We start from the raw sequence: 13,209 nt of genomic DNA, 5'->3' as shown, positions 1-13,209 counted from the left end.
TCTATCTAAAGTTCCTCCATTCCTCCCATGCTCCCCTTCCACCCCCATTATGGATCAGCATACACTTATCAAAGAAAACATTCAATCTTTGGTTTTTGGGGATTGGCTTACTTAGCATCATATTCTCCAGCTCCATCTATTTACATACAAATGCCATAATTTTGTTCTATTTTAATGCAGAGTGATATGCCATTGAGGCATAGTATATTTTTTGTCTATATTTCTGTTCTTACTTTTTTACTTTATTGTTTCATTTAGTAAGGATTACTTTTTTAATTTGAAAATCATTACCATAGATAAAGAAATTTAAAAAAATATATTTTTTTTAGTTTTAGATGAACACAATACCTTTATTTATTTTTATGTGGTGCTGAGGATTGAATCCCATGCCTACCTCTGAGCTACAACCCCAGCCCAAATAAAGAATATTTTAAATGTTGAAAGAAATGACAGTAATCAAAGTAGTTGAGTTTCGTGAAGAGTATAAAATAATTTGAGAAATGTAATTTAATGTACAAACTGACAATTGTTTTATTACAATGGACTGCATTTTGTTTCTATAACACACAACCAGCAAAAGAATTGATTTTAGGAATTTATTTTTATTTTATTTTTTTAAAAAGCAATTTCCAGCAGAGTTTGTCACTATACAAGTTCAGCCCAGTCTCCTACAGCATGGTACAGTGATAATTTTTTTTAAAATTTTTATAACAATGACACTGAATATCCATAACTGAATTATCACAAAAAAAGAAAGAGAAGAGTTTAATGTTAAGTGTATTTAAAAACTCATATTCTAATTCTTTTAAATTGGTTATCCAAGTATGATAATATAGCAGAGCTCAGATAACTAGGAAAGGCAATTGACTAGAACACTCCATTCCCACCTCATGTGCATTAACAGGCTTTTTGCTTTCTATATCTTTATATAGTTTGCAAACTAATTCAACCCATTTTACACAGCATTAATTTTTTTAAATTGAATTGGCACTGGACCGAAACCGTTGCTTATTATCTCATAATTATTAATTTTTTTATGGATTATCCCCCATCTGATAAACTGCTTGCAACCTAGTATATACATGACAATTCGAGATCATCTCTGCTCATTCTAATCACATTTACAATGAGGTTACCCAAGGCTAGATATCCAAGACTATTAATTAATTTATCCACCAACCCTGCTCTTGATCTTGGTAAAAGAGAGACCTTGGGTCTCACTGAAGTGTGTTACCCAGTTTCATGCAAGAAACTGCCATCTGGATGTCAACAGGAGGAACCACACTTCTCAGCAAGCTTCTTACTAATGCTGTGCAAACAAGGGTCTCGTCGTTTTGGTAACTGTTTGTACATTTATAAAAGCAATACAGTCATGGGAAAAACCAACAAGCACAGCTTGGTAGAAAAACCTGCCATGAAATATCATTGGCTTTATAATAATTTACTACAACTGTTCTTTTTATTCACACTGGATAGGAAATGCTTCCATCTAACACATGGAATACGAATATATACAACAAAAATTTGGCTTTTATATAAAAAAGAAGACTTCATAAGGACAATAACACGGGGCTTGAAACAATAATTTTGTGCAGTTTCCTGATCACAATCGTAAGTCTCTTGTCTTTCACAGGGAATGACACAGAAATGATTTTTTTTTTTTTTTTTTGGTAAACCAGTTGAAGAATTTTCCTGCCTGTAACAGCCTACTACAAGAGTATTACCTTGTTCATACAGTGTATAGAAATTTCTCCTTCTTAACTGTAATTCTGAATGACTAGGGATGATTTGATGGGTCAGTTTTCAGAACAAACCCTGATAATCCTTTTGAAAATCATCATGTATTGGCAGTTCCCTATTTCATCAAAACAGTGTTGCCACAACCTCTTGGAAACTGCACGGGGGCATCTGGCGGATGCTGTTGAGATCCTGAAAATCGCCTTCTCACCTGAGGCCCGCCATCTTGAGGCCCAACAATGTCAGCTACTTGGCTTGAACTTTCTGAAGGCCGCATGAGTCCTGCGGTAGTGGTGTGGGGGTGGGCTGTTTTGTACTGCCAGCAGTCAAAACAGCTGCCGTGGGCTCAAAATCTTTATGCTGTGAGCCCAGGGAACCCATTCGTCTAAGGAATGGTTTTCTGGGGCTCAGTCATGTCACTGCAGGTGGCTGAGACATTCTGACCCCTGTTTCATGAGGGACTACGCTAAAGAGGAAGCCTTGTGTTCTAAAAATAGACAATGCAGTAGGGTTGGATGAGGGGGAGAAGGTTTGCCTTCCTAAGTCTTGAAGACCACCTCTGAAGTGGCAGCCGAGGTACAGCTTGGAGGTGTCAGTTTGGTGTTGACACTACACCTTCACTCTCCTAGGTCTACTTTTCCTGACTGTACCTTTGATGCTGGTGGGCTTCTGGTTCCCCCCCACAATCCCTATGTGTTCTGGCTTTCTAGGGTAGGGATGCAAATAGGGTTTATCACTCTCAGTTCTGACCAGTGAGTGGCAGGTCTTCAGAGTTGTGACTTGAGAAGGACTGTGAAAAAGTCATACATGGAATGGGCAATAGTGCTGTGACCAGCAATGTCTTCATGGGCACAAGGACTGGTGTTGACGGAATGCATGCCCTGGCCCAACACCTCTGTTCTATGCTAGGTGAGGGGATGAGGCTGGCTTGATGGGCTCTCCAGGGATCTTTGGAGACCACAGCCCAATGCACTAATTTTATATTTTCTGTTTTGTTCCAGAGAAATTTTAAGAATATGAGAGAGTTGGGACAAACTTTTAGGACCTGTGGAAAGCTGGAGGGGGAGATCATTTTGAGCAGGTCTTTGACCTATTTTTACCTGTGGGTGATACAACTCAATGTTTAGCAAGTGACTACAAGGCTTACTGATTAAGCAGATTCGGAAAGACTTGGAGAGATGGGTGGGTTCCAGGCATGGTGGGTATTTCAGGCAGAGCATTTCTATGTTGCCTACCTGTGTAGTTCCCTTCGCTGAACAGCGATGTTATCTGTGAGCATATTGAAAAGCCAAGGAGAAATAGATTTGCATCTACACACGTCTTTTTTTGAGAACCTGGGAATAATTTCCTTATGTCAGGACTGTGGTCTCTCAGCTCTACCTTGACATCTCTTTATCAAGAAAGAAAAAGTAAAAACCAAAACCAAAAACCAGTGATATCATGTGGTAGGTGCTAATGATGCTGTTTTGGGAAGATCCAACTCATTTGTCTCGGGAAAATAGGTTCAATCACTTCATCCTATGTCTAGTGATTTAAACCAAAGCCAAAGCTTGGTTTTCAACATGAGTCATTAACAGGTTGCTCTGCCACAGTCTGTTGATTTAGGGGATCACATCTGGCCAAAGCCACCCACCTCTAGCTACTGATGGCCTGTGGGTTTTAGAAACTCTCTGATGCTCCCATTGATACTCCCCTGCCTACACACACGACTGATTTCACTTACTCATCAACATGGCAACATTCCCTTTCCCATCTGCAGACACCTGCTCCCTTCCTTACCTAAAGAAACTGGGAGAACTTAAAAGGAGAACAAGGCATATGTTTTTACACATCTGTAAATCCCAGGAGAACATCCTTTTGGGTACCTGTCTGACGTTGAGTTTCTTGTCACCCTGGGGACTCCATGTGTTTCCAACGTTGCAGGCAAAGGTCTCACCTTCCGGGGCGGTGCACAGGGGTGAGGATTCCTTGGTTCCTAGGCCAAGGATTTGGGGTCAAGTCACTGAGGTGGAGTGGAAGAGGGAGGGTGGCACTGAGAAACCCAGCAGTGTCTTTTCTTATCTGTCTCTGCATTTTGCTCCGTATTTTCTTTCTGTTCTCCGTGAGACACAATCCTGCTGAGAGCATCTTGGCAGTTTCACTGCCTCTGGAACCTTCGAGAGGCGATGGGTGGCTGGCCATAAATGTGGCTGCAGTTGCAACATGATTGTTTCCAGGCAATTCAATGTTTCTGTTTCTTTCCGCCCGATCACAATTGTCAGTGTATTGGCATCACCAACCAATTTTTAAAGTGTGTGAGCATCGGTGGGCTTGATTACCACTATCTCCTCCAGCTGGAAAGACTTGTTCTAACAGCACCGAGGAGCCTCCTCCCCCAAGTTTCTGAGACAGCCCAGAGCATGGACTTTGGGTTCTAGACCGAAGGCCTTGGAGGAGGTCGGGAGGGGGGTGGTGCCCTGTTGGGAGGAGGAGCCTGAGGAGGGGGTGGGAGGGTGGAAGGGGGGGAGGGGATGGGAGGTGTGGGGGCACTGGGGGGAGGGGGAGGGCAGTGGGGAGCAGGAGGTGGGGGTGTGTAGATGGGGGCAGGGGGTGGGGAGGTGGTGTGGTAGGCGTTGTTGAGGGGGTACTTGGCTGGCTGGTTGTTCTTGACTCTGGTGAAGTTGATACAGCGCCCCTAGAAGAGAATCAGAGACAGATGTGTGAGCTGATGGCCGTTCAACAGGGCAGGTGGGGAGGCGGCTAGAAATAAGTGGGTCAGTAGAAAGGAGCCATGCTGCCAGTGAGGGCGCTCCACTGGCATATGGTGACATTATGACAAAGTAGTCCCCCCTAACCCCAGTTCCTTACACTGTTGCAACATTATTTGTTAAAATTCATTTTTTTTCCTGGAGTCTTTAATTCTCTCAAGGTAGTGGTGGGGAGGAGGGGAGAAGGACTGACCTTAATGGATGCAGGGGGTCAAGCTGTGTATAGAGGTCGCTGTAGTTAATCTCAACAGCCTTGCCAGCCACATGTTCTGACCAAGTGTCCCATTTCATAGAGGAAGCTGAGGCTCAGAAAAATCAGACCCTTTTGCCAAGGTCACATAACCCAGAATAGACTTCAGAACCTTCAGAGTTGGCGTCTAAGGACGGGGCCCCAAATTTTATAAACCAAAAAAAAAAAAAAAAAAAATTCTAATCACACTCCTGGAGGCAGGAGAAGGTTACAGTGGAGTATTACTCAGCCATAAAGAAGAATGACTTTATGACACTTGCCAGTAAATGGATGGATATGGAGACAATCATGCTAAGTCAAATAAGCCAGCCCACAAAGACCAATGGTGGAATGTTCTTTCTGATATGTGGAGGCTAACCCACAACAAGGGAGGGGTAGAATAGAAGTTCAGTGGATTGTAGACAAAGGGGAATGAGGGGAAGAGAGGGGGGATAGAAAAAGGAAAGGCAATGGAATGAATCTGACATAACTTTTTTCCTATGTTCATATATGAATATGCCATAATGAATCTCACTATCCTGCACATCCACAAGACTGGGGTCCTAGTTAGAATAAGATACATTCTGTGCTTGTATAAATGTATCAGAATGGACTCTATTTTCATGTATAAGTAAAAAAATACAATTAAAAAAACATTCAAAGTCTAAAGCCACCCCCAAGTAGCCCTGTCTTCCAGGGATGTCACCTCTCCACCCTCCCTCACCGGGGATTCAGATTCTTCTGCCCAAGGCTGGCTCTGTAAGGGGGGAGTCTCCTGCTGACCATGCTTCCCTTTTAGGGTGCAATCCCCCTCCACTTTCCCCCTAAGACTCTTTCCTCCTTGCAGGAGCAGGTGTGGCTCCTATGGACTCCGTGCCCCACCCCCGCCCCCGGGGCTCACGGGGAATCAAACTGTTGTTTCTACTTGTGTCCTGGATGCTGTCAGAATCCCTCCCCTGGGGACCAGCTGGGTCACAGCTCTCTGAGACAGCGCTTCCCCTCTCTCCTTGTCCTGCTCATTGAAAGTTCATTATCGTGATGGACTATGTCAGAGGCCTGGGACTGTTCCTGTCTTGTCCTCTCCATGGATGCTCATCCTGTGGTGTTGGACCCTGAGTGTGGGGCATGTCCAGGGAGCCCAGTGGTTCTCTTTTAGGCCTTTGGGGAAGGACCTGAAGGAGGGGGAGGCTGCAGAACTGAAGGAACCGTTGGCTCTAGGACTAGAGGGACAGGTGGGGTGTGTCATTTGACACTTGGCTCAGGGACATGCTGCATGCTTGTGGGAAATGACAGGGCTGAGCAAACCCTCCCTCACCTGTGCCCCTCCCCACTCATCCTGCAGGTCATACCCAAAGTCCCTTGTTCTCCACCCTCTTCCCCCTGATAACTTCAGCTTCCACTGACCCTTTGCTCCTCTAAGTTCTTCTCCAGTTTCATCTAGGCCAATGTTGGGGGTGTGGACCCTCCAGGTGTTTTATCTGTCAATGCCTTGCCTCCCTGGCTAGGTGGGAAGCTTCCACAAGGGAGTGGCCTTGTTTTGGACTTTGATGCTCCACAACCCAGAGCTTCATGGGCTGCTTGCTCTTCATGGTAGGGAGCCTTGGTCAAAATGGAGTTGTTGGAAGAGATTAGGGCAAAGCAGGGGCTTGGGCAGCATTAGCATGAGCTAACATTCCTTTTCAAGACAGGGCATTAGCCAGAGAATCTTGGTGAGGAAAGACCAAGCTTGACTGGACTTGGTTTGGAAATTACAGTTGGTTTGGGAATTACAAGTCCCTGTGTAGATGTCTGCATCCCGTTTCCTCTGAGTTTGCAATTCTTAAAATTAGGCCAGGGCCTCACATTTTGGGGTTCTGCTTGGGGGTCCACTAACTGCAGAAGTAAGTTGTTGTCATCTTCTCACTATCTCACCCAGTATTCCAGCTCAGGTTCAACTTTTTCAGGCTTTACATTGGTTTTGTAACTGAGGAGTATAAATTCCCTGCCGTCCAAGCAACCGTCTTTTATAGCTTCATAAATCCAAGCCACGGTTACAGTCTATTTATGATGCAGGAGAAGCTCTTTCCTTCAAGACGTTATAGCCTGATGGTTACCATCTGTGATAAATTCCTGTCATGACAACTCAGAGTGGGGATTTACTGTACTACCTATTCTGCCCTTCATTCCTAGACATCAAACTCCTACCAAGAGCCTCAGAGAGATTCATTTCCTTTAAGGATGAAGGGAAATTCTGAGTCTGGGGAAAGAACTGCTGGTACCTGGGCTCAGGTCCCCATCTGGCTGCAGATCTCCTTTGATGCTGGTCTCTGGGCTGGGCAAGCAAGGAGATAAGAGATCTGGAAGCCCACTTTCGGGTTCCATCCAATTGTGACCCTACCATTTTTACCAGAGGCTGTTCTGCCCATAGACAGATCAGGAGTCTATAAGCCATATTAGGATCCTCCAAATAATTCACCAAATAAAAGATGATCTCTCCTATCTGTCATCTGAAGATGGAACAACAGAGGGTTATGGGAATTGGGGCACAGGAAAGGCAAGGAGGTGCCCTTCCTACACCCTGGAGGTACACCCACGGGTCTCCTGCACCAGAGCACTGGTATGCTGGTTATTATGGACCCTAGGACAAAACAACTGAATATAAAAGCCCAGAACTCCCATGAACAGACAGGGGGTGGGTGAGGCAAGCTCACAGCCTTGTCTCCCACCCTTGGTGGGACTCCCCACAGTGTGACGTGGGTGGAGACCATCACACCACCTGCCACTTGCAGACATTCTGAGAGTTCCCTTAATCACTGCTGGTGAAGGGTCTGGAAGGGTGCCCTGCACCTCATGCCCTGCTCAGACACAGTAATGACTTTGTCTACAGTAGACAGCCGGTTGGAGGTCCTGTCAAGTGTTCTGATTCCTGGACTCAGCAGATGCACCCCTGGGGCAATTTAGCACTTTCTGAGTGAACTGCAGTCTATAATGTCTACACCCTGCACCTGGCTTCTATAATAAAATTTGTAATGGGGAGGGGGATGTAGCATGGGATGTGACTGAAGCAGCCCTGGAACCTGCTTCTGGTGCTCCCTTTTCCTCTCCCATTGTTATATCATTCCTGTAACTTATGTCCTATAGGACCTCCTACGTGCTTTGCAAATACAGTTGAAAGAATGATATATTTACATGTATTTATCTTCCTGAAAAAAGGTTCAGACTCAGCAGATGCACGGAGGGGGAGGGTAAGGTGGTGGGGTGGGGGTGCCATTTACAGTAAGACACAAGGTCTCCATAAGAAGGGTGTGGCTACAAATTAAGTTCTTAAAACCTGGTGCCAGAGGCGCCAACACAAATGCTGTAACACTTAGACCATATAATTGGCCTAAAGATCAGTTTACACGACATCATTTTTTGCTTGTGAGAGGATAATAGAAAGGCCAGATGTTCTCAATGTCATATATGCCAGCAAATCTGCACCAGTGTTTGGTTAAAAGGTTGCTAGGATGATTGGAGCTCTCGCTTCACAACATTGGTCTTTGGAACCCAGTTAAGAGTACTGTTTTTGGGTGGTTTGATTCAGAGCCAAGATTCGGCTCTGACCTCAGTTTACCTTGCCTTCCTCACTTAAAAAGCATGAATGTTGATTATTTTCACACATTAGCAACAAAATACTCTGATAAAATTCTAAGAAGAAAATGCAGTATCTCTTAAGAGATCAGGAGGATTATTAGAAATGTCCAGATACACCATCTTCTTTATTATCAAAACCGTATGTGCTGAGTATCCTCATCTTGATTGTACAGAAGAAAACAGGTCTCATACCCATTTAAATAACTTGCCAAAGACTACAAACACAGTCAGGAAGAGGTTGAGTGGGATTAAAACTTAATTCTACTTGCCTTAGGAATTCATCTCCTTTTTAACTGTATTAACCTAGATATTGATGATAAGTGCAAACAGTTTCTTGAAGGACTTGTAGCTATCATCCCATAATATAGCACTTAGCACAATCAATCAGCTCTTGACACAGTTGTTGAGAGAAATTTCCAGAATGTAAGTCCATAAATTACTCTCTAGCTCAAAATTCTTCAATGGCTTTCCTAATGCCTTTATTTTTTAAAAATTTTTTTATTTTTTTAATTTATTTTAATTAGTTACACATGACAGTACAATGATCTTGACATATCATACATTTGAATCAAATGGGGTATAATTTCTCATTATTGAGTGTACAGGTTTCAGTATGACCAATGTGATCCTAATGTCTTTAAAATAAAATGCAAACACCTCCAATAGCATGTGTAACCTTGTTGTGATCTGGTCCTTGCTTACAGCTTTCAGGTAATTTCTTATTCTTTTCCGGCAGGGAGTCTAGCCAGGCCCATCCTAAACCGTCCATAAATACTTGTTCAATGAAAGAATGTTAACATGGCACTTGTTACTGTTCTCTGACTGTTTCTCACTGTCTGTGGTTGGTGAACATCTCTGAGGCATGCTCAAGGTCTCCTCTTGAACCTAGTGCTGCTATAAACATTGCAAAATTCAAGTTGGCACTCAACAAACGATGCTCCCAGACCTGCAGGTCTCTGAGTTGGAGCAAGATTTCTTAGAAAGTTCAGATTTCCTCTGTAAGTTTACGTTCTCAAAATTTCAAGGTCCATTAATTCGATTATGAGTTTAAGGATTCTTAAGTTACCCTCAGTAACCTCTTTGACCATTTCTAGCCTCTTAATGGAGGAGCATCAAGGATCCTAGGTGCTCCCTTTGTTTTTCACATTTCAAATGTTGACAGGCTACCTTTAAAAGTACTTTTTGGATTACTTTTTATTCATACTCCCAAGAAAATGGCCCTTCCATAAAACCCTGCCCCCAGATCAGAGGGGACACACTCTGAAACCACTATGGCAGAGTTGGGATTGTTGACCAAGTTCTGGCTCCTTCCCAGGTTTGGACTGCAGACATTGATGCTCCAGGGAGCAGAAAGGAGACTGGCAACTTGGGACTGTGGTCTGCCTAAGGGTTGGCTAGCAAGTGATCTGCCAGAGACATCCACTGGAACCTCAGGCAAGACACTTTCTCTCTGTGGGCCTCATCTCCTTCATCTGTAGAATAAAGTTGTTGCACTAGCTAGATGGTGTCCAAGACCTTTCAGCCCTAATATTTTATGATTCCATCAACATTAAAGTGGCTTTGGAACCCTTCACTTGGATATATTAATTTGAATTCTTCTCGGGCAGCCAGTTTGCACATCTTTTTGTATTTCTTAGTTTGGCTAACTCTTTGTATTGCATATTTCCCAGTTGTTCATTTGATTTGGGAAATATTGAAAAATTGGACATTCCAAATTGGAAGCTTCACCTTCTGCTCTTATGTTACAGTGGTAAGGATTCAGGTCCGATCCAGTCTCTGAATTTGGGTTTGTGGGAGAAGAGCTCTGGGCTGATTGTGTGCAAAGGACTAGCCAGGGGTGAGCTCATGTGTGCTGAGTGTTATGAAACATCTGTTTGGGTATCAGGCACGCTCAGTGGAGAGGGAGCTGGCCTCAGGAGATGGTTAAAAATATGCCATGGCTCCCACAGATTAAACCAAATAGTTTCCTATGAACAGAGGTCATTTAAGGAAATTGGATTGCACAGGGAGAATACTAAAATAATTAGATGGAAAAAGCATAATATATATGCCAAGTTTCCTCTGACAAATACCTTTTTTCTGCCTGGCCTAGTTCTCCCATTGATTGTCTTCTTTGGAGGGCTATAGGTCTTTCTCAAGTTACAAATGGATGGGGTTTCCAAAGTTTGTTCACAAGCCAGTTGTTTGGAATTAGGAGCATAGTTCCTAATTTAAGTCACTCTTGTAGTTGGGGGGCAGTTCTCAGGCTAGACCACAAAAGATCACTGGCTTATTGAAGGCAACTGACGCAATCTGCTGAAGTTGGTGCTCTAGTGATGAGAGGATGGAGGCCTGGATTGGGCGACTTAATAGTGCCTTCTCACCTGCATATAATTCTTTTCATTGGTTAATGCAGAGTGCATGCATCCTTTTGATCAGTGGCTTCCAAGTGTCATTTACATCCTAGATATCTCATAAGTTACTGTAGACAGTGATAAGAAAGTGTTAATGTGCTTGTCCCCATGAAGAATATAGTCTAGAGATAGAAACAGATAGTAGTTCTGATTCTACTTTCGAAAGATCCTTCATTTCCAAGAGCTCCTCCAACTTTCACTGTTGCTCATCTTCTAAAACTGAAGCCACCAAGAAAACTAGTCTTCTGCCCTCAGCCTTTCCCTTCTCCATTGATATCCTGGTTTCCATATAAAACACACACACACACATACACACACACACACACCACACCCTCTCACACTCAAAGCTATCTGCCTCTTTAAACCCTGCAACACTTCCCCATCTTCTATGGGATAATATCCAACGTCCTTAGCATGAACTGGCCCCTGAACTGCATTTCTCTCAGCTCTCCCATGTCCTTTTCTTTCTTTGAACCCTACACCTTAGCCTCAGTCAATCATTTGAAACAAAACCTGACCACACTCTGGCTTTTATGGCCACAGCATTCATGTCAGAGGCCTATTCTATAACAGAGACAAAATGGCACAGCCACCTGCCTTGGCTCCTCCCCAACACCGAAGCCGGAGCCAAGGCAAAGAGATGGTGTGTTGTGAATTGTGATTCCGGAACCTTCTCTCAACTTTCTTTTCTCCACCTCAAACTTGGCCTCTCTCTAAGCCTCCTATCTAGCTTGCCTTTTATGTCCTGTCCATGGAAAAAGACCCAAGGGCAGGGCTTGGTTATTTGATTCATTCTGCTGACACACATGTTGGCACGCTCTCCATAATAACGTCTTTGGATGCCAAGACTAAGGGTAAGATGAAAGCGCAAAGGAAATATTTTGTAACATGAGGAAACTAGAAAGATGAAGGAATGGGTAGAAATAAAAATGGCATGTCTTTAGTGGGACACGTATAAACATAAGGTTTGTCAAGAATTACTCCTGAGATATAACTTAACAATCAAATCCCCCTTTTTCATCTGATTAAAAGCTTCATATTTGTTGAAAATTTGGAAAAATGCAAAAACGAAAAGAGGAAGGGAAAAGAATTCTAAGTAATAGCAGTAAGAATTAACATTTTGTGCTTAGTTTTTCAGAACTCACACACGTATTTACAAAATTGGGATCATCCTGTACAAAATTGGGATCATCCTGTACAAAAATTAAAAAAAATAAAAAATAAATGCTCGGACCATGTCTCCCCTGCTGTTTTCAATGGCTGCATAATCTTCTATCACATGGAAGCACCAAATGCAGTTATTAAATTTTAATTGTTAGACATTAAAATTCTAATTTGTCTTCATTATAAACAATGCTGTGATAAAAATCACCTATGAATGAGTATTTTCATACATCCATCAACAGTTTTAGGATGCATGTTTAAGGTAGAATTGCTGGGTCAAAATCTATGCACATTTTAATAGTTTTGGATTATACCATCAAATTTTCTTCTAAAAGAAAGAAATATTCATTTGTAGCCCCAATGCTATTTATGGTAGCTTTTGTTTCCCTGAAGTTTCACTGATAATTTTCTAATTAAAAGTTCTTCCAACTGAACCCTCAGAAGGGATGTATAATTATGCCCAACTTTGTTTTTTCATTACTGGTGAGAGGAAATACTGTTTACATATCTGCTCGTTAATCCTTTGTTCTTCACCCTTAGTGACTTGCTTGCTCACACACTTTTCCCACTTTTTATTGAGATTTTGATCTTGCTTTTCTTGTTAATTTCAAGAGCTCTTTGTGTGTGTGTGTGTGTGTGTGTGTGTGTGATGTTGGGGGTTAAGCCCAGGGAGAGCACTCTACCAACTGAGCTATATCCCCAGCCTGATTTTAAAAGCTCTTTATAGTGTAATATGGTGTAATGATGAAATCTTGCTATGTAAACTACTTTTTTTTTTTTTTGCTTGTGAGTTGCTTTTTGATTTTATTCATGGTATAGACACATATCTTTATTTATTTATTTTTATGTGGTGCTGAGGATCGAACCCAGTGCCTCACAAGTGCAAGGCAGGTGTACTACCACTGAGCTACAGCCCCAGCCCCCTCAGGGTATTTTTTTGATATATAGAAGCCAAACATTTTTATAGGGATGATCATTTATATCAATCCACAGAGTCTATTTTGAATATGCTTTAGAAAGTCTTTCTGAGGCCAGGGAGGTAGCTTAGTGTTAGAGCACCTGCCCAGCATATGCAAGGTCCTGGGTTCAATTCTAATATTGGGGGAGGGGGAGGCCTTCATTATCCTTCTTTTCCAAGTTATTTTATAGTTTCATTTTTCTATGTTTGTAGAATATAGACTCTAAAGCCAAACTACTAGGATCCAAAACTTGTGATATATTGGAAAATTAACCTCTCTGATTCCTTTATTTTATTTTTTTTTTTGGTAAATTTTCTTTTCTTTCTTTCTTTCTTTTTTTAAAAATTGCTTTTATTTTTTAAATACAT

At 42.5% G+C, this 13,209-nt stretch overlaps 1 protein-coding gene across 1 annotated transcript in view; it reads right to left on the bottom strand.

Annotated features, from left to right (window-relative positions):
- Window positions 1–582: 582 nt before the first annotated feature.
- Window positions 583–13,209, bottom strand: part of Antxr1 (ANTXR cell adhesion molecule 1) — a 226,760-nt gene continuing 214,133 nt past the window's right edge. Inside the window, exon 18 of the mRNA XM_076833319.2 lies at window positions 583–4,411. Within this exon, the coding sequence (XP_076689434.2) occupies window positions 4,151–4,411 (261 nt within the window). The 3' untranslated portion in view covers window positions 583–4,150. The remainder of the gene's footprint in view (window positions 4,412–13,209) is intronic.

The sequence above is a fragment of the Callospermophilus lateralis genome, chromosome 14, assembly GCF_048772815.1.
Source record: "Callospermophilus lateralis isolate mCalLat2 chromosome 14, mCalLat2.hap1, whole genome shotgun sequence".
In the NCBI taxonomy this organism is placed as follows: Eukaryota; Metazoa; Chordata; class Mammalia; order Rodentia; family Sciuridae; genus Callospermophilus; species Callospermophilus lateralis.
The sequence above is the reverse complement of the archived record's forward strand: the minus strand, read 5'-3'. Positions and strand labels throughout refer to the sequence as shown.